Raw genomic sequence first — 22,731 nt, 5'->3', positions numbered from 1 at the left:
TTTTATCTTGAATACTCTGACTGTGGAGAGTAAAGTAATTTAGCAGAGTTTCTCCCACTAGGGATTAGAATGGATGTTAAAGTATCCACAGACTTTGAAAATGAGTATAACGATGAATCAGGCCTGAAAATTCAGAAATGGAAATAGATGAATGATGTTTCTATTTTATTGTCCTTGTAAATAAAAAGAATTGTGCTTTTGGCTTTCCTTTGCCATATGAATTGATTGTTACAAGATAACAGCTGAAAAAATTGAATTATAATTTTCGAGAATCAGTGAATCAGCAGCATTTCTTAAGTAGCCACTAAGTTTACTTTCCACAAACTTCCAGTGTGTATGTAATTGTCCTTATTTAAGGAAAGAGATGCCCACGTTTTAAAATGTTCATATGTATCCTCTTGCACATCAACAAAGTTCTGGGAAAATGGAACAAAATCGAATTATCTTTGAGTCCACTGGTCTCTTTTCATAGCCTTTCTGATGGAATATTCTGGGTGTTCCGTCTCCCCTCTTACACAGTCTTTTCACAAGCCTCCCTCCACAGCCATCTCCCCACCTCCAGTGTCTCAAGGCCTGCATTCCAGACATAAGTGGAATGGATTGGATCATTTCATTTACATTTTACTATGAAACAACATAGATTAAAGTCTGCTATTCAACCAGCTATGACTTTAGCATTTAATGTTAGGTCCATATTTATTGAGGCTTTCTAAAGGCCAGATGTCATCCAGTGCATTTGTATGTGTTATAGCATTGAACCCCAAGGTAAGAGCTTACTATCATATTTTATATACAAAGAAACAGATTTAGAAGAGTTAAGAAAATGTGACCAAGGTTTCACAGCTAGGAACTAGCAGAATTGGAACTCAACTCAGGATAACATGAAACCTGGACTCACATACACTATTCCACACTACCTTAGGCAGGTTTCAAAAACTTGCTCTGTTGCATACCATCGCCATTCAAGGAGTAACGGTTTGCTTTCCTTGCTGAAGGTAAGTGGCACAAAGATCACTAAATTGGATCCACTCCAAAATGGACAGGCAGGCACCCAGCTTCATTGAAATGTTGGGACACCCAGAGCCTGCCATCTTCCCTAAGGACTGAAACAAGGGAGCATGAAAGAAAGATTGTCTAATCCACTGCTTTTCACTTTGTTTAACACAGTGATGCCACGCTTTGCTGAACAAGTGGAGGTTGCCATTGAAGCCCTGAGTGCCAACGTCCCTCAACCATTTGAAGAGAATGAGTTCATCGATGCTTCTCGCCTGGTATATGACGGTGTTCGGGACATCAGAAAGGCTGTGCTGATGATCAGGGTATGTGAGGTCTCTGTAGCTCGGAGATGAATGGAACTTCTAGTAGGGGCCCCAAATAATTTACTCTTTGTTTTTTTTAATTATTTAGTTTAACTTGGTAAGCTGTTTAGCTCCTCATCTAGTCAGACAATGGGGACTTTTTACTTATAAAGGGATGAGTGATCCCAACAAGCCTAGATCAGCACTGAATATCCTGAAGGGTGATGTCCTGCCTACTTCTTACACACATTGTTGCCTAAATTTGATACCAACTTAGGGGTGCCCCTTCCATTCCCTATTGCTAACACTATTTCCCATTAGAATCAGAAAGCCATGCAATGGAAAGAAATGAAGATCACCCAGCTTAGTAGTATTAGTGATAATGATAATAATAATGATATTGATAATGACAATAAAGTGATACAGAGCTACCTTCTTCTTGTAACAAATAATTAAGACATTATAAATAAGGCTAAATAATCTTTCAGCAAACCTCCCCTATCACCTACCCTACTATCTTCCCATCCTCAGTCTTTTGATGTCAGGTAGGTGTGAGCCTTCCAAACCATTGTCTAAGTAATTATATATAGACACGCACTAGAAAACATAATACAGCAGATTTTAAAACTCATATAAGTGTTATTTGCAACTTGCTTTGTTCACCCAATTCTATCTCTATGAAGACACATAGCTTACCTCATCCCATTTAACCGCTGCACAATATTTCATCATGAGTTGAGACTATTTTTTCTCCTTGCCTTATCAACAATTTGGCACAGTAGGTTTCAAACACTTTTCTTAGCCACAGAACTCTTTCTTAGTAAACTTAAATACATGTTCAAAAGCATAATTGATGACACAGATATATTTGTGGGTATTAGGATTGAGGCAGAGAAGATGCGTCTGTGGTGCTAATCTTAAAAGCCTGCTGTCCAATGGAAATATAATGTGAGGCACATTTGTAATTTTTCATTTCTTAGTAGATGTGTCAATAAAGCAAAAAGAAACAGATGAACTAATTTTAATAACATATTTTATTTACTCAAAGGTATCCAAAACTAGCTTTTCAACATGTGGCACTGGCCACATTTTAAGTGTTTGATGGCTCCATGTAGATTGTGGCCACCATTTTCGATGAGGCAGCCCTAGACTGTATCTCCATCTTCAGCCTCCATAGCTGTCTCTGAGGCTGCTCAGTGAAACCATGAGTTAACTGCTGAGTGCATCTTGAAACACTTTCTCTCTTTTTAGATGCTCAGGGTGATCACTGAGCATCTAAACCGACATCCCCTTAAACACAGTAACAATCAATTTATTTTCTGTGTGTGGTCCCTCAATACTTGAAGAAGTATCTGTGATTTATTGTTCTCTCTCTATAACACACACCTACACATTGCATAAGTTGTATCAGACAATACTAGTTATACGTAACAATGTGGAGTTCAACTTTGGACTTTGGAGACTGTCAAATATATTTCCTGTTCTTCTAACTTCCCGCATTTTAGATCTGTCAAACTCTTACCATCTTTCAAGACCTGGCTCAAATCTTCTTTCCCTAAACTTTCTCCCTCAAAAATACTGACCCTATTCTTTAGCTACCTATAACTCTTTCTGCTTGTGATCATAATCGTTACGCTATTTCTTTTAATGTCTATTACCTTCTTTAGACTGAAAGTTTGGAAAGCAAAGACTGTATTTTTTATTTTCCCTTCACTGTGTTACATTGTCTGGCACAGTGCTTAATACTGTGTGTGTTGGGGGAAAGAAAAAGAGATAACTATGCAGATGGGAAACTGACAGAGAGAAAAGGTATGAGAACTGGAGGAGAAGTAAAAGAAGGATAGTCAGCGTTTTAAGCCTGTAACAAATTATATCATTTTTCCCATTATATACTAACTTGTGAAATAAAGTAATAGACCATGAGAGTTATGTTTTCAAAGCATTTGGCACTAAATTCCACTATAATTCTCAAGACATATTCCCTCTTTTGCCATTTTTCTGCTTTGTTAGCCGTCACATTTTTGTGACAACCATTCATCTGGGAGGCTGAGGAAGTTTATAGCCATCATTCATTTATTCATTCATGAGCTGTAATAAACCATAATTTTAGATAAAAATGCCATATCTTTGTTACATGAAGTGTCATTCCTCCATCTTGACATTTTAAGTGATTTGATCAGATGGATTTCACACCACTTAAAACTTAGGAAGGGAGAAATGTACAGTATGTACAAATTGTTATTTTAAAAATCATTCTCCATTCAGCACCAGAATGGCTTTATTTTGTGCTTAAATTCTTGGTTTGCTTTCTGTGTATGACGGTTAGGTCTGCTTAAAAAGAAAATCATTACACTAAGTCAGGAAGAAAGACAGTAAGACAAGTAGAGCTCTTTCTCAGCAAACCTGGCCATGCCTCCTTCCTCTCAAAGTATTGATTATGCTTTGGAAAAATAAGAATTTTTTCCCAAAAATAAATGCAGAAAGGACCTTGAAAGGTCAAATTCTCCATCACCTTGCCTCTCAGCAATCAATACATATTTAATGGTGACGTTAGTATGTAGCACTCCAGGCCAGCTCCAGGCAACCCTCTGAAGCATACAAAGCTTGTCCTTCCTGTATTCCAACCTCACCTTTCAGGTTCCTACGTCTCTTTGGGAGCAGGTCAACTCTCCCTCTGTTCCATAAAACAGTTTTTTGTTTGCTTCTTGCCAAGGCTTGTCTTTGGTGATCTATCAGCTACATAGGAGTTTTCTGATTACCCTAATATGGTAGTTTAAAAAATGGATAGACAAATCTGGCATACCAACATATATTTGATTCTCATTATTTGCAGTAGTTATATTCAGTGAACCCTGAATTAAAGAATACTGAAACACTGCTTCTAGGGGGAATTCAGGGTTAGGTTCCTATGAGCCTCTGATCACAATTTCATCAACTGCTCAATATATTAGATTGTTTTATGTTTTTGTTTAAAGACACTTTATTTAATATATATTGTTGATACATGAACATTGAACTCATGGCCAACCACACTATAACTCACGCCTGAAGGAAGCTTATCTAACCAATGCATTTTCTCTGGAAGGTGCATCACAACCTTCTTGCACTTAGGAATGCTAAACAGCACCTCAGCACATACACTTGAAAGCCATTTTAAGCAGGGAAATAACAAAAAGCACAAAAATGCAAAAATGTGGCACTAAATAGACTGCAAAAAGGATACTTGTTTACAGTACAAGAGCTGAAATAAGAAAGCAGAACATTGTGCTATATGACCTCAGCTGGAAATTTGCACGTTGGGTGACTCAAAGTTTTTGCCACATTGCACACACACGCTTGTGAATAACTACAAAAGTATTGATTTAGGGATTATGAGAAACTTTGGTGAGTAGGCAAATTCACAAATAAAGAATCTGCAAATAAGGAGGAACAAGTGTATATTTAAGACACAAGGAGTTAAACATTTAATATTGGAAATTAAAGTAGCATAGAAGGTGGTAATATCTTGGTGTCAGAATATCTGTATTCAACAAAACAGTAGTCGCTTCTCATAGAATGACCACGACAAAAAATGATATCTGTACATTGAACTTTTGTAATTGGAACCGATTAATTTGGTTGCATATGAAACTTTTGAAAGCAGGGAAGAGAAACAATAGGGCTTAGGACAGGGTTCAGATAAGATTCTATAGCTTAACTTCACACCTCCCAAAATGGCCATTAAGATGCCCTGGAGCATTGCAAGATATTTTAAAATGTCAAGGGAAACACAGAAACATCTCTCAGATACTGTGTGACATAGTAGCTGAAGGTGGCTCACAGTTTAAACATTAGGTTGGTACATTCCTTTTGATCATATATTGATCCTATCATGTATTTGTGATGCAGGGTTTCTGGTGGTTGCTGTGATAAAAAAACAAGCTCAATGGATGTTCAACTGTATTCCAAGGTTTGAGAAGTAATGCAGTATGCAACAGGCACTAAATTGTTAGGGCCAATCAACTTAATCCATTTTTATGATCTAACTGCTTAAGAAGCAGAACCATTAGTTTTCTTTTGTTTCTTAGCCTAGAGACACCATGAAAAAATTACTGAGACAATGTTTGAAGCAATAAAGTTTGGGAACCTATGGCTTAACTATTTTGGGGTGGTTGGCATGCTAATTTCCTTCTCTATGCCTCAGTTTCCTTATCTGTAAATGGGGACAAATATTACTGCAGCTATAAAGTACTAGTATAGACCTGGCCTTAGTATGTTTCCAAGAAATATTTCCCTTCCTCAAACTTCTGGATGAAATTTATCTTCATACAACCAATTAATGAGATAGAATTTGTTAAATTAGTCAGCAATATTATCAAAATTGCAAAGATTGGAGTCAGAATATTTGTCATAGCTAGAAAATAAAGCGTTGAAGAGACTTTAGAAACAATTTATGTGACAAAACTGATTTACCTATAATAGATTGCTGTTATCAACATGGTCCCATAACATTCCTAGTTTTGTTTTCTTAACTCAATTAAAAATAACTTAGTATGATTTTTTAAAATTTTTGGTAATTGGATCTTAGTCATTCATTCATTTAATGACTTAATTCATTTATTGAATTCTTACTAGATGTCCTATTGTTGGAAGTGCCCTGAATACAGAGGTGAACAAAATAACAAAGGTTCCAGTCCTCAAAGAATTTATATTCCTTTGGTGGGAGACAGAGAACAAACAAGTAGATATAACATACTAGTTAATGTGAAAACCAAGGCAGTATAAAGGGGAGAGAGCACAGGATGGGTGTGGGTTTTATGAAGGGTGGCCACTGGGTGACATTTGGAAAGATACTTGGAGAAGGAGGAGGAAACAAGCCATAAGAGTATTAGGGGGCTTCCCTGGTGGCACAGTGGTTGAGAGTCCACCTGCCGATGCAGGGGACACGGGTTCGTGCCCCGGTCCGGGAAGATCGCACGTGCCGCGGAGCGGCTGGGCCCATGAGCCTTGGCCGCTGAGCCTGCGCGTCCGGAGCCTGTGCTCCACAATGGGAGAGGCCACAACAGTGAGAGGCCCTTGTACCGCAAAAAAAAAAAAAAAAAAAAAAAAAAGAGTATTAGGGGAAGTGTGTTCCAGGCAGAGAGAATGGCACATGTGGCCTAAGAACCCTATTGAATCAGAGATGGGAGCCATTGAAGTTTTCTGAGCAGGACAATAACATGATCTGAGTTAGAGCTTAAGTGGAACGTCCTGGTTATACTGGTGAGAATAGGAAGTGTGGTGTAAGGGCAGAAAAAAGGAGCTAAGTTAGGAAGCCTCCTGAATAATACAGAATAGAGATGCCAGTGGCCAATCAGTCCTGATGAGGGAGATTTTGTTCTATTTTGGCTTTAGGAAATCTTTAATTCTGCTTTCTAACTTCCAATCCATTCCAGTGATTGGAGATCTGTTGGGAAATCCTTCTTCATGCATCCCCTAAACTCTCCTGTTGCAGTTGCCAAATTGTGTCATCTTTTTGCTCCCAATGAAACACATTTACATTTGAGCTGTTCATTTAAATTGTCCTTACTACATTTTTCACATGTCCTGGTGAAATGACTGTAAATTATTCAGCTTTTTCTCATTTTGCTTCTTTACAGAAGCTGTTGTAGAGAAGATTGAGCATTTGATTGGGAAACTGAGGCAGGTAGATTGATTTTGTATTGCAGCTGACATGTGGTGTGACCCTGGAAAAGTCACATGATATACTTGGGCTTCTGTAATATGCACACATTAATCGGATAGAATTATCTTAAAAGGGAGATATTTTACAGGCCAAATACTTTATTAGTAGAACCATGGAACCAAGGGTAGGTCAAAGTGGTTCTTTATTTTTATAAAAAGGCCTTCCCTGAGAGCACATAAGGACAGAATTGAGAGGTTTGACCTTCACTCTCCAGCCTCCAGTCCAGTGAATTGCATATTTTTTCTATTCCTTTTACCCTATGACACTATCTAATGATACAAGTCTAATTATCTCCAGCCCATTTGCAGGCCATCAATATTTTTCCATGTCTCCTTTAATTTGTGGAGGTCCTTGACCAGTCAGAAATTAACACTCAAAATGAATAAGTTAAAAAAAAATAACAGCATAGATAGGAGACACAATTACATGAAATTAGGAAACTTCACATGCACAGAACTATGTATATGGGTGGCTTGGATGGGTTTGCTGCACGGTTTAGGCACAAGAAAATATTTTAATCTCATCCATTTGTCTGGTGGTATTGGTGATGGTTAAAAGCACTGGAACCCTCGACTTGCTAGGTGTGGTGCCTTGGAAAATTTACCTAACAACTCTGAACCTGTTTGTACATCTATAAAATGGGGATTAAATTTATTTCATTAGGTCATTGTAAGTATTAAATCCTTTAGCTGAATGCCTGACCCATAGTGGTTAGTAAAAAATGATTGCTATGATGATGATGATGATTGTAGCTATTGTTTACTAGGTGTATATTTTATTATTAAGCATAATAATGGTCACTATCACTTATTTTAGTTTACTTTTATTGTTTACCAGGCATTTTCATATATATTTGATCCTAGAATCCAGTGAGGCAGGCAGGGCAAGTAGCAGTTATTATCTCCATTTTATGAGTGAAGAGGTAGAAAAGCTCTAAGTAGCTTGTGAAAGACACACAGCCTATCAGCGGCAGAGTTAGGCCCCAAATGTTCAGGTCCCCTGGGTCTATATCCAGGTTATTTTTTTTTCATTTTTATTTTATTGTTTTTAAAATGTTTATGGGAGTATAGTTGATTTACAATGTTGTGTTAGTTTCAGGTATACAGCAAAGTGAATCAGTTATATATAAAAAAAATGAAATAATGCCATTTTTTCATTTTTAAATTGTATTTTGGCTCCTGAGCTATAGCCGCTTGAATACAAGCTCATCATTATGAGCCTTATGCTGCCAGGTTGCATTTGCCATTGACTCATCTACTGAATGTGCAAATCACTGCAATGTTTGGACACAGTACTATAGGTACTGTCATTTTCTCCTTTTTTCTGTTGAGTGAGGTTTTCCATTTTATTTTTCTCTGTCCTTTTCAAAAACTAATGATGAAAAGTGTCTACAATCTTGTCATCTCATCTGTCAGCAGAATTTACCAACTTGCTGTAACTGTTCCTCGACACACTCCAGAAGAGTGAGAAATGAACAGAGATTCTTGTCTCTGTCCACAATGAAAACACTACCAGTTATGTGAACCAGGGTTTGCCCACCCCACCCATGCCTGAGTTAATAAAACATGGGAACAAAACCTCTTTCTTTTAATATTCCTATGAAAGAATATTGAACATCTGTAGATGACTGAGTAAATATTAATAAGGTTGATGTGAGAGAGAAGGAAAACAAGAGGGATATGCTAAAGCTCGGAAAATTACTAAGCATAATGTGATATTGGCACCAAGGACCCCATTTTATGCCTGTCTGACCAATCTCAAGACTTCATCAATAACCACACCTGGTTAATTACACTGAGGTAGCCAAAGAAACCAGCAAAATTAATTAAAATATGCCCTTTTAGATGGGGAATGGGCAACTGCATCATCAGTGTTGCCTGTGATCTGTTCCTTCCTTTTGAAAGACAGAGCCCTGGGAGGTGGTGCTCCTATGTACCAGGAGCCAGGTTGTGGGTGACCATCAGCTTTCTGGCTAAAGACAGTTGAGCAGAGAATGTCACACTAATGCACTGTTTTCCCTTCCTGCACTGTCCTTGCCACCTCCTGTATTTATCCTCTTAGAATTAACATGGCATGGTAGTTTCAAGTACAAGTCAAACTGCCTGCCCTAGAAGACTGAACAGGGTATATCCTCTCACGTCTCAGTTTCCTTATGTGTAAAATGGAGAAGATCGTGTCTACATCATAGGACTGTCAAGAAAACTGTGTGAGTTAGTGTACGTAAAGCACTTAGAAAAGTGATAGGCATATGGAAGGCACTTAAGACATGTTATCCATTACTACTGTATAGGCACAGAGGCCACAGCTCCCAGTTAGCCAAGCCACAACCAATCCACTTACAATCATTCTGTACCCAGACAACCATTCTGTTTTTCACTTTCAATAGAGTATTCAATAAATGACACGAGGTAGTCCACACTTTATTATAAAAGAGGCTTTGTGTTAGATGATTTTGCATAACTGTAGGCTAATGTAAGTGTTCTGAGCACGTTTAATGTAAGTTAGGCTAAGCTATGATGTTCTGTAGGTTAATGTATTGAATGCATTTTTGACATGATATTTTCAACTTACAGTGGGTTTATTGGGACTTAACCCCATTGTAAGTCGAGGGAGATCTGTATGCTGATTTTTCTCTTTTCCTCTGTATTTTTAGACCCCAGAAGAACTAGAGGACGATTCAGACTTTGAGCAAGAAGATTATGATGTACGTAGCCGGACAAGTGTTCAGACAGAGGATGACCAGCTCATTGCAGGGCAGAGTGCACGGGTGAGTGGACATCCAGGACTTTGGTTTGGTGCACAGGGGCTGTGTTCACCAAATTGGTTTGAGGGAATTTCTGATTTCCAGGGACCTGGAATCCCAGAGATTCATGGCTCAGAAATCTGTGCCTCATCTGGGGTTGTTTCTAGCAATTCACATTTTGCACATTGGAAGTGACCACCACTGATTCTGATTCCTTCTAACTCCATTCTCTCTCCATAACTCAAAACATAGCAGCCACATTACAGCAAAACTTATGTGTATGGTGGATTTGTTGGGGGTTGGGGATCATGATTAGATGATTCAGTGACCAGGGGATACAGGAATGCTCAGATCTTACTTTGGCACAGACACCATGGTTCTACTTGAAGTCTCCAACCTTCTTAACCACACAAAAGAAACCACAAATAGAGAATTAGAGTACTACTTTGTTATTTGTGGGCCTATTGTTGCTCCATACTCTGGCCTAGGGTCTCTGATAAACAATACCACATATTTTGAAATTCGTTCAAGGTCATCAGAGTAGAGAGAGAACATTTTTTCCCCCAATACCTATCTATGGCCAGGGCAGTAGCCCCAGATCTGTCTACCATGTGATTGAAAAAGAAATTACAGAGACATACAAGAAACATACCAGCTTAAGGTGTGGAGCAAGAAGCAACAGAAAGATCACCAATCTGGCTGACATTCGAACACCTTCGAACACTCTGTGACATTGTCCACCAATACAAGTCTTCCACAGAAGATTCTGGAATCTGACCAATCTTATTAGCTGTAGCTCCTTGAGGGTAAGATGTTGGTAATCAAGGCAGGTGGAAGGAGATAAAATTCCTAGGGATTGCGAGAGGGCGAGATTGTCCTCCCTTTAAAGGCTCAGTTTCCATAGGGCAAAAATAATCAAAGTATAGTATAACTGAGAATTAGATATTCTAATTTTCTTAGAAATTAGATTTGTTAAGTTTTCTTAGAAATTAAATTTGTTAAATTTCACTTAAAAGAAAATGAATAGGAAGTATGAGAAAGTGATGGTAGTTTAGCATAGGGTTAAGAAACCCTAGGAAATTCACACTGGCTTAGGAATTGTGAAAGAAGAGTAGGAAATAGCCAATCAAAGACTAAGCTTTATGTTGAGTCAAGAAAGTTTTTGTACTTAAAATCTTATTTCTCCTGATACTCTCATCCAACAACTAAATAATACAGAAGATGTATATGGACATTGATAGGGGTAATGTGAGAGTAAAAGCCAGAGCATTGAAGATGCATTGACTTTGATTTCAGACAGACTTGGTTTTGAATTGTGAAGAGTAGAGGGGGACTATGCTGTTACATGCTGCTTAATTTCTCAGAGCTTCAGTCCTATCATCTGTAAAATGTAAATAATAGACTTGTTTGATAAGATTCTTCTGAGGTTCTAATTACTTAATATATTAAAATAATGAGCAAAATACTTGACATATATTAAGTGCTCAATAAGGGATGACTTGTCATCCTTTGGCAGAGAAATCTCTTCTAATCACAGACTGGTGACAGTAGAAAAGTGCACAAAAGAGTATGAAGCTCCCTACTTTAAAAAATACCTTGTAGACTCTATTTACTCCCTCTAAAATGTTGAAAACAGGGAAGTTAAGCTGAGAGTCCTCTGAGCCTATGCTGGCATAACGCTAAACTAATGCATCAGGTCAAGTCAATTCATCTTCAAAATTAACTAAAACCAGCATTTTTATGTCAATGACAGAGGGCAAGTTTGAGTAATTCACCCAAACATTAATCAATTCAAAGTCAATTTAATTGACTGACTGCAACCTAGTATTGATACAGCCCAAGTATCCATTGACTTGTTTTCTCAAAGACTAAGGCATATTGTAAAACCTTTATCTTATAATCTTTTAATTACCATCTTGTCAAAATGGCATGATTAGCCTCATTTTTTACAAGGAAGAATACAGCCCCATTATACTTCCATTACGTTAGACATCAAGTCTGTTATGATGGCTGGAAACAAAAGTCAGATGGCACCTCTCTACATCATTTATTATTTCTTCACCCAGTGGGTGAAAAGACAATAATAGTCTTTTTCAAAAGATTTTTCAGCATGAGTGATGAACATGGGCCAGGATAATAAGAACAAAGTACCCCTGTAATCCAGCACTTGCTGATTTGTCTTTGCGATCTATCATGAGGTCTGTGTGAGTAACTTGCAGCAGGCAGCATTAGTTATTGAGTCAGCCTATTTAAGCCTATAATTATATGATGACAAATCAGAGACATAGAATTATGGCTGTAAATTGAAAATAAGAGGGTGCACTGAATTGATGAGATGACAGATGGTCGAACTTTCGACCAGAGAAGTGTGTTAACTTGGTCGAAATTGTGAAGGAGGCAAAAGTTGTCTCTGACAGAGGCAGTTGCTCTTTCCAGCAGCCTGTTCTCTCCTGTTACTTTGTGTTCTCATTCAGAGAAATTCTTCTCTGAAAATGGTAAATTAATCTAAGAGGAGGTTATGGTGGGAGAAAAGAATTTAGTACCCACCCCAACATTGCTCTCAAATTCTGAAATTAGAGTGAATGTTTGTTTCCTTTATGTGTTCCTGTCTGCTGCTTGTCTACAATACTTTTTGAGAGAGAGAGAGAGAGAGAGAGAATGAATGAGAACAATCATACCCTGATCTGATGAAATATAGAAATGATCAGGCCCTTTGTTCCTAAACATGACATCTTATAAACTCTTTCCTCACAAGCTGACATAGTTAAAATTGATCAGCAACAACTCTTGGGCATTTAACCTTCATGATAAAATATATTGTTTGGAGTCACACAAACCTGATTTTAAGTATGAACTTGACCAAGCTGTGAGGCTTTGGGGTAACTTTCTTAACCTGTCCCTGCCTCGTCTCCGTGTGTGTGTGTGTGTGTGTGTGTGTGTGTGTGTGTGTGTGTGTGTGTGTGTAATATATATATACAGCATCTTACTTCATAATGTCATTAGGAGAAATGCATGATGAAATGTATCACGAGTTATTACATAATGTTAAGGTTAATGAAGAAGATGATGATGATGCTTGTAGCACAAGGTAGTCATTCATTAGAAGGCTGACCAATAATTTAACCTGAAAGAGCTAGATAATTCAGACCATCGTGAAAGTTTTAATTTGAATTAATGAGACAAGAACCTCAATTTTCCAATTCACTTCACAGCCTGAGACAGGTAAAAGTCACCCACTCCTTAATTACTTATGCTTATTATCCTGCTTTAAAACCAAGTGAGTAGAAATGGGCACATTACATTTTAACCTTTTAAATCATTATTTATAAACATTTATGTACTTAAAGCCTTAAAATGTAAGACTCTTGCTCTGTGTTTAAGAAACTAACATATCAGTTTGGAGGTCCATGGACTTTAAAAGTCATTTTTCATCTTGGGATTGGAAAAAATAATCCTTTTGAGATTGGAAAAAAGCTCTTTGAGATTTAGATTGAAGATAAAGATTCTGGGCTGAGTGGTCGTTGGCTTGTGTCAGTGATTTGCACTTTCATTTAATAAATAAAGTTTAAAACAATCACAAAGAAGTGGTTAGATGTTCAAAGGAAAGGCTAGGAGCATGGAACAGGGTGGTTAGAAAACTTTGTGAATTCAAGTCTCTGATGCCACTGACTTGGGGCCCCAGATCAACAATCTGGACAGCTGTGCTTAGCTATACAGAAAGCAGCCAAAAATCTCAGACCGCCCCAGGTGATCACATGACACAAACAGAAAAGCTGATTTGTTGTCTTTCCCTTTCGTCATGAAAATCATTTTTCTCATGTTTCCTTAGTTTGAGGGAATGAACAATTGCATGTCATATATTTTGTATTCAACTTGATTTGAATGTAGCCAGCCTCTAATTTTTTTTTTCCTAGCTAGAACGGCTTTAATGTGTTAACATTTCAAACTGCTGAGTTACATTGATAAGACCTAATTAAAACTCATGTGTTGAATTTTAATTTGATTAACTTGCAAATTTCACAGTTTGTGATCTACTGTTTATAGATAACCTTTTTTTAAATTTCAGTTTCAGAAAAGGTCAATTATGAATTTTTAAAAGCTAAGAGAATTTTAATAATATTTAGGAAACAACTTTACTTCATCGATAGCTATATAAGCAGAAGCAAATATAACGACTCTTACACCCAAATCACACACCATTAACTGCATTATGTGGGTGGAGCACACCTAGAGTCAAAATAACATCTTCTTATACAAATCTGCTTTAAGGAGCCAGTTTTTCTTTGGAATTGTGCCCTTATGAAACGTATGTCAGTTCTGTTAACTTCTCTCAAACTATGTTGATGCAGTGAGTGGAAAAATGGGTAAGCAGTCAATCAAGAGATATGTATTTAGCTTCTACACTGTGCAGGATGCTGGGGACTCTACCCTCAGGAAGCTCAAAGAGAACTCAGAGGTAGGGCATTACTCGAAATTAGAGAGTTAGAGCAAGGGAGTTAACATTCAAATGCTAAACTGCACAATGTGAAACTCAAGTGATACAGTTGATAGACACGTGTACACCCTTTAATGCATAAATTAACCCTTTTGGAACAATGACAGGTTTATTGCTAGAATCTGGAGATTGAATGTAGAGTATGGAGGTCTGTCAGGTAGTTTTATAGATTCTTTTACAGAGAAGCACCTAATGGATGCTTTAAATGATGCTGGTTAGGACTTGTGAGGTTTAAGTAAAACATGATTATCAATTTTGTATGAGGAGGACAGATGAATCTAAGACAGCATTAGAACATCAGACAGGGATGCTTCAGGAAACTTCTGTAAATCCAAACCTATCTCAAAGGTATTGGAAAAGCTAGCTGCCTTGCAGTTACTATGATATTGCATATGTGAGTTTATAACAAGCTCTTTTGTATATTAGCTATCTTTAAAAGTACTGTAAAATATTTTTCAAATATTAGTATTTTAATACTTTATTGTATTTGCACAAGTCTGACTTTTAAAATATGGATTGTAGTTTTTGTATACACACGCACACACATATTGATCTACATAAGTATATACATACATCATACACACACACTCACATGCTATTTGTATAAAGTCACACACATGCATGCATGGGATTTCATAGACATGGCTGTCTATTAGTAAGATGTAGCATCTGGGAAGCTGCTGGTTCAAGGACACTTTATGCAAATCAGACAAAGGCACCCCTTTACCCTGGGCAGATGAAGGCTTGTCTAGGATGCTCAGCCTGGTGGACAGAGCCTAGAGTTTTAGTGATCTTTGCCCCACTGGGCTGGGACCACTGGGCAGTGTCTAACCCGCATGGTCCTGCATGGTGATCCCATTGTGCACAATGGTTAAGTATGGTGTTAGCTGACGTGGGTTTGAATCCTATTCTTATAGCTCATTAGTTGTGTAATATTCAGAATTTAATTAACTTCCCTGGATCTTGGTATCATCATTAATAAAATAAGGGTAATAATAGTATTAATCTTGTAGAATAATTAAGTAGATTAAATTTTTGACATTCATAAGCCTTTTAGTACAGTACCCAGTATACATGCCTGTGTTCAAGGAATCATGTCAATCTTCTGTTTATAGAGAGTCACATAGTCTCTGAGCCCATCCCTTCTCTTTGATGGCAACTAAGTAATAAGCTAGAGAAGCAGCTAGAAGAAAACTCATACAGAAATAACGATAATATAATGTTAACAATAATCCCACACATGCTTACTTTCATTTTACATTTATTATTTCATTTTCTGTCCACCATAACATTTTGAGGTAATTGTTTACTATTCTTATATTATAGAACGTTAAGGATGTGATCCAGTAGCAATGAGGCCTTAACCCAAGTCAGTTACAGAGCCAGGTTGAGCCCAGTTTTTCTGAGCTTATATCCACTGATATTTCCATTAGATACCAGCTACCTACCTCTCCTTTAAACAATTCACTCACATTGGGAGGAACTTTACAATATAGAAAGAAGGTTTTTTTGTGCTATTTATTTGTTCTTTGCAACAGCTGTCGGTACCCCAAATCATGCTCTTCTGGAGAATACGTGCATCCCAGAATGAGAGGGATATCAGTGCTGACACACTGATCCACGTGGTCCTTTCAGTGAAGCAGGTTGTAAATGGTTCTTTGAGGATGCATTGAGGTGATGTCAAACATTTCATTCAGTGCCTGCTACATAAATAGTGTCTAACAAATACAGTTGATTCTCTTTATTCACGGCCCTTATGTTCTGTAAAGTCACCATGAACGCTTAATTAGCAACTACGGAATCATTGCTCCTAGGGGAAATACAGGGTTAGCTTCCTGAGAGCTGCTAGTCTTAATATTTCCTTCAACCCATCAATATGTAATCTTGTTTAATGAGTGTTTCTGTTTAGATACCTTATTAGATAGTTTTGGTTCATGAACATTGAGCTCACAGCTGGGAGCACTAAAAGTCATGCCTGAACGAAGTTCATCTAATACATGTATTTTCTCCATTAGGCACATCGCAGCCTTTTTGTGCTTAGAGACACAAGACAGCATTTCAGCACTAGGATTGGGGGCCAAGTTAGACAGCAAAACCACCAATAAAAAGTGCAAATATGTGGAAAATGTGGTACTAAATAGATTGCAGAAAGGATGCTTCTTTATGGTATGAGTGCTGAAACAAGAAAGCAGAGAAACCCTTGTTCGGCTTCATCTGGGAACATGGTTGTCGATGACTCAAAACTTTGGCATCTCTGCATATGTCTGTGAATGTCTGAAAGCACCACAAATATTGATTTGGGGATTTCAAATAGATTTTAGAGAGTAGGCAAATTTGCAAATAAAAAATCTGTGAATAGTGAGAATCAACTGTAGTTTTTCCTTTTCTACATTCCCTTACCTAGCAACTATTGAAAATCAACCTTTGCTTCTTAATCCTAAAGTTTATCCCATCACAGCTTCCCTGTACATACTCATAGGCTCTCCAGGGACCCATGTTCGACCCAGGATTTCCATACAGGAGGACTGGGAATAGGTATGCCATCCCTGATGTGCCCTGCATAAGGGATTTTTGTTTGGCATCTAACCATGCATGGGTTCATTAACACTCACAGGACATCTCCCCACCCCACTTGGGATGCTCAGATATTCTTTAAAATTCTTTTCCTTCCCAGCAACAGAGGCCCGTTTTCTTTTTTCTGAACAGATTTCAGTGTTGAAAGAGGTGCATTCTTTCATCTGGTAAAAGTTTCCCAAGACCAAATATAAAAATCGTCAGGAATAGATTCTTTTGAACAAACATATGTCATCATAGCGACAAAGAAGTTCTGTTACTGTCAATGTGCACGTACCTTTGGATCTCTTATTTTTTTTGTATGTTGGAACAGGGACAGGGAATGTGGGGACCTTACCAGTCTGTGCTTTTGCATTCTTGGGGCTGGAGAAAAAGTACTTTCCAGAATGGTGGGGCAGCCTATCATCCTTGTCAGGGTCTGGCTTTGCCATTAACTGGAGGCAGAGTCACCCTCCTGTCTGTGCTTCTTTGTCACCATTAGTCACACTTTTTCTGTAACCCACACAGGCCATCATGGCACAACTACCGCAAGAGGAGAAGGCAAAAATAGCTGAGCAGGTGGAGATATTCCACCAAGAGAAAAGCAAGCTGGATGCTGAAGTGGCCAAATGGGATGACAGCGGCAATGATATCATTGTGCTGGCCAAGCAGATGTGTATGATCATGATGGAAATGACAGACTTCACAAGGTGAGGCCTGGAGACAGGAAGAGGAAGATTTTCTCATTAAAAATAACAGAAGCACAACAGTGTGTATTAGCATGTGAAAAGCCTGCTGAAAAATTAAAAGACTACATCAAAGCAAGGTAGTGGTATTATAAAATTTACATGTGTAAGTCAAAGTGATCTGGACCTGGTTCTTAGCAGATAGGTCTTTTTGGTCAAAAAGAACAGATTCATTTCTGTAATTATTATTGTTTTAATTATCCATCCTAAGTCAGTCATAAAATCAAACCCCTGGGGCTTGGGTGACTCATTTTTGGTCTATGCTGTTTTGCAGTGTGTTTAAGTATTATTCTGAAGATAAGGTGTATGATTTGTTAATACCCCTTTGGAAAAAATATCTATCTATATATATATGTGTGTGTGTGTGTGCATGTAGACATGTAATATGGTTTAATGCTAGCTCATGATTTAGCATTAATCTCAGCTCATATTTTATCCTTATACACAAAGAATCAGGTTCAACTCTCTGATTCTGTAATTTTGACAAGGAAATTAAACATTGTATAAGTTTTAGATCCTTTTGCTCTGAGCAGTGCTTTTACTAAATCAAGATACCAGTCAGAATTTTGTCAGGAGCTTTTTCCTCATCAGGGGTCATTGCTGTTTCTGCCATTGCATTTTTAGTTTCCTCTTTAAAGGGAGATGACATTTCTGCCCTTCCTACCACCCAAAGGGCAGACAAAGGGAGAGCAAAGCTCAATGAAAGATCCCTGGATTTTTAGTCCAAATACCAGGTGATTTTGGACCTGTCTCCTACTGTCTTTATTCATTTGTACAATGGGAAAATAATACTCTTCTTATCAACTTTCACAGGAGAGTTTTAAAATCCAAAGAGGTAATGAAGTTATAAATTATGCTTCCATATGAATGAAAGCTATCATTTTTCTGTAGATTTCTTTTCCTGAGAAACACAGACACACACAGATACATGAGAAAAGATGTTTTAATGATTCAACACGGTATTTGTTATTAAAGTTATATAAGATGTGTGGCAATGTGAAGACACTACCTTATGGGTGACAATTTTTTAAGTGATTGTTGAGTGCTTTTAATAAGAAAAGCCTACAATTAATTATAATAAAATATGGCACATCTCTGCCTTTTTCCCTTTACCTTTTGCCTCTGGCCAGTATGTACAAATGACATCACTTGGTCCTTTCTCCAAATATTTAAAAATTGTTTTTGACTTTAGTGGAATGACTTTAAAGTTATGAGGGTGACCTTCGAGATTTTAAATGTCATTGTATTCATTAGAAGTTCAAATTTGTACATTTGGCTGGTCTTTGTCGGTTTCACAGATTTATTTCACACAAAAAATAATAGTAGGATAACTCAGTCTGAGCCATTATTTAAGTCTAAATTTCCTACAAATCAGACTATCATGGCAGCCCACAGTCATTGCTTTTCAAGGCCTGTGATGACTTAATTTGCTTGCTTTCAACACCATTCATACTTTGTCTGATGGATATTATACAATCCATTAATAACATCACTTGAACAAATAATCTCATTAATTTAAAGTGAATGATGAATCAAGTCATGTTGTTAGTTTAGATCAGGGAGACATTTTATAATGCTCTAGATTATATATAACTGTGTCAAGGAAGAGAGATATACTTGAGGGGGTCTTGTTAGATGATGTTAAATAAGACAGACTTTCTATCAGTCAAAGCATAGTTTTAAAAGTGAAAAGAGGGCCACTTCAGTTCCTGAGGGATTTTGTACAATCATTTTATGCTGATTTGAATAATGAAATGTCTAGAGTGCTACTAGTTATCATTTTTTTCCGCTGCCTGATGAGTAGTTTTGTGCCCCTTTGTGAGGGCAAAGGGAGGATACAGTTAATAGCCAGAGAGACAGGAGAGACTGTGAATTGGAAATGGAGCACAGGAAGCTGAGGTTTTGCTGCTGCCCCCATCTGCCATGCAAAGAGGTAGCTAATTTGAGCCTTTCTTTGTGCCTCTCCCGTAAGTTCACTGCACTTGACCCTATGCATTATTAGCCTTGCATTTTCCACTTTAAAAAGGAATAATTTCAGCTCTATACCTCTAATGGCTCTTACGTATTATGTTCCCTTATTTAAAGGAAAGGATATAGCTGAGTAGGAATTGAAACTTGACTACTCTCTTCAGATCTTACATTTAAAGGGTGTTTGGGTACAAGAAAAAAAAACCTTGCATTTATTATTTTGCTGTTTTATTCTTATCAGTAGCTAATTCATTAATTTGATTCAGTAATCTCAATGATATCCACTCCATTATTATTAAAATTGGAGAGGTTCTGCCTCATTATTTGTGTAATAACTTCTTCATGGCGGATAAAACTGATTATGCCTCATGTCTGTTTCCTGTTCAGTTCTTGACTTCCAAGAACTGAACAGGAAACAGTTCATCATCTCATGGTGATGGCATAAATGCTGTCCTGCATAGGGTGAATCCATACCTCTCATGTCACCTTCAGAAAGAAATAGCATGGGCCAGTCTTGTATCCCAATAACAAAAGGTGTGCAGATGGCAGCAGTTCAGGAAAGAAACCCAAGTTTAATTGTACAGCAAGGGAAAAAGCTGTCTCTTGAGATCAACTGTAAGTTCTGATCTTGAAAGGAACTGGGTTCAGGCTAAAACATAAAGCTTTCAGGGTACAATCTACTGCTACAGTAAAGAATCATGTAATCAGCCTGCTATTCCCAAATTTCATTCCTGCCTTGGTATGGACACTCAGGGCTTCAGCCCAAGTGACAGCTTGACTGGTCTTCCAGTTCCAATTCTTGACTCTTGTCAGTTCATGCCATGCCATATCTGGCCATTAAAGGACATCCATCTAGCTCCCTTTGCACCAAAACTTTCTTTCCTCTTTTCATAGAATAATATAAAAATCTTGAGTTTGCTATCCAGGGCCTACCTTTACTGACCCTTAGATTCCTTCTCAATTTTGTGCATATTTGTATTTCTACTTCAAGACCATCATATAAATGTTACTTCCTTGAATAATTCAACTTATGGTACTACAGTCTCACCTGATTTATTGTTAATCCCCAGATTAATACAACTTTTCCACTGTGCTGTCTTTAGACTGCTTCAGCTAATTGGTGAAAGTGGTATTTCCCAACTATGTTTTATGGACTGTGGTTCTGAAAACGGGATTCTATGATTCAATACATTTACAAATATACTCCTTACTTACTATATCTCATTACTGGAGAGTCCCATCATATATTGATCTGTTAGAGGTACTGAGAAAACTATGGTAAATAAATGTTTTTAATTTGGATTAACTCAGAATTTAAGAATTCTGGGTACTGAGTACATTGACTCAGAATGCACTCACACATTGATTTTTCTCATTAATACCTATTACCTTTTCATGAAATAAATATGAATTAGTTGTTAAATTGTGGATAGCAGTAATGCAGTAATAGCTTTCCATGATTCTCTTTTTTTTTTGGAAGTGACCATTTCCTGGGAAAGCTTCCAAATATTGACCCTTGTATAAGAATCACCTATTAACAAAAGAGAGAAGGTTACATGAACCTATACAGTAGAGCCAATTCTATGGCTTGATATTTTTCCAAGAAAACTAAAAACATGTTCCAAATGGAACAATAAGATGGCTTTTGTCTTTAAGGTCACAAGATTCCTCAAAGCACCTTTCAAAATGCCCAAAGTAGAGAACCTGATTAAGTTAGGGAAAGACAAAGGGTATAAACCATCACTTTGAACCTGGGAACTACAGCCAGTGGAACTAGTCCCTTTGTCCATACTGCCTTCCACTAATAGGAAGACTCAGACTTCTGATCTTTTCTGGGCAACATCCCTAGCAACACCATTCTCCTTTCTGTCTCTATGAATTTGACTACTCTAGTATCTCATATAAGTGAAAACATACAGCATTTGTCTTTTTGTGACTGGCATATTTCACTTAGCGTAATGTTCTCAAGGTTCATCCATATTGTACATGTCAGACTTTCATTCCTTCTTAAGGCTAAATAATATTTCAATGAATGTATATATCATGTTTTGTTTATCCATTCATCTATTCTTGGGCACTTGGATTGTGAATAATATTGCTATGGATATGGGTGTACAAATATCTCTTTGAGACCCTGCTTTCAATTCTTTGAATATATACCCAGGAGTGGAATTGCTGGATCACATGGTAGTTCTATGTTTATTTTTTTTTAGGAACCACTGTACTGTTTTACATAGCAGCTGCACCATTTTACATTCCCATCAACAGTGCACAAAGGTTCCAACTCCTTCCCATCCTCGCCAAGACTTCTTATTTTCTGTTTTTGTTTGTTTTTATAGTAACTATCTTAATGAGTGTGAGATGGTATCTCATTGTGATTTTGATTTACATTTTCCTAACAATTAGTGGTGTTGAATATCTTTTCATGTGCTGATTAGCCATTGTATTCTTCTTTGGAGAAATGTATATTCAGGTCTTTTGCCCATTTTTTAATGAGGCTGATTAATTTTTAGTGTTGAGTTCTAGGAGTTTTTCTATATTCTGGATATCAACCCCTTGTTAGATATAGGATTTGCAAATATTTTCTCTGATTCTGTGGGTTGCCTTTGTATTCTGTTGATTGTGTCCTTCAATGCACAGAAGTTTTAAAAATTTTGATATAGTCAAATTTGTCTATTTTTATTGTTGTTGTTGCCTGTTTCATTGGTGTCACATGTGAGAAATCATTGCCAAATCCAACATCATGAAGTTTTTCCCTTAACTTTTCTTGTAAAATATGTATAGATTAGCTCTCATGATCCACTTCCAGTTGATTTTTGTATATGGTATAAGGTAAAGGTCCTGCTTCATTCTTTTGCATGTAGATATCAATTTTCCCAATATCATTTGTTGAAAACACTGTCCTTTTCCTGTTGAATGGTCTTGACAACCTTGTCAAAAATCTGCTGGGCTTTCTATTCTGTTCCATTATTTTATACATCTGTCTTTATGCCAGTACTACACTGTTTTGATTACTGTAGCTTTGTAGTAAGGCCCCCAACTTTGTTCTTTTTTAAGATTGTTTTGGCTATTTGGGATGCCTTGACAATCCATATGATTTTTTAAGATAGATTTTTCTATTTTGGCAAAATTGCTGCTGGGTTTTTAATAGGGGTTACATTGATTGCTTTGTGTATTATTGATATCTTAATAATATTAGGTCTTCTAATCCATGCACATGAGGT

General features: G+C 37.2%; 1 protein-coding gene across 1 annotated transcript in view; it reads left to right on the top strand.

Moving 5' to 3' along the window:
• The window catches only part of CTNNA2 (catenin alpha 2), a 1,202,879-nt gene that overhangs the window by 1,121,347 nt on the left and 58,801 nt on the right, over positions 1–22,731 (top strand). Inside the window, exons 13-15 of the mRNA XM_060168603.1 lie at positions 1,168–1,319; positions 9,656–9,769; positions 17,322–17,503. Coding sequence (XP_060024586.1) covers positions 1,168–1,319; positions 9,656–9,769; positions 17,322–17,503 — 448 coding nt within the window. The remainder of the gene's footprint in view (positions 1–1,167; positions 1,320–9,655; positions 9,770–17,321; positions 17,504–22,731) is intronic.

This window comes from Lagenorhynchus albirostris, chromosome 13, assembly GCF_949774975.1.
Source record: "Lagenorhynchus albirostris chromosome 13, mLagAlb1.1, whole genome shotgun sequence".
NCBI lineage: Eukaryota > Metazoa > Chordata > Mammalia > Artiodactyla > Delphinidae > Lagenorhynchus > Lagenorhynchus albirostris.
The sequence above is the reverse complement of the archived record's forward strand: the minus strand, read 5'-3'. Positions and strand labels throughout refer to the sequence as shown.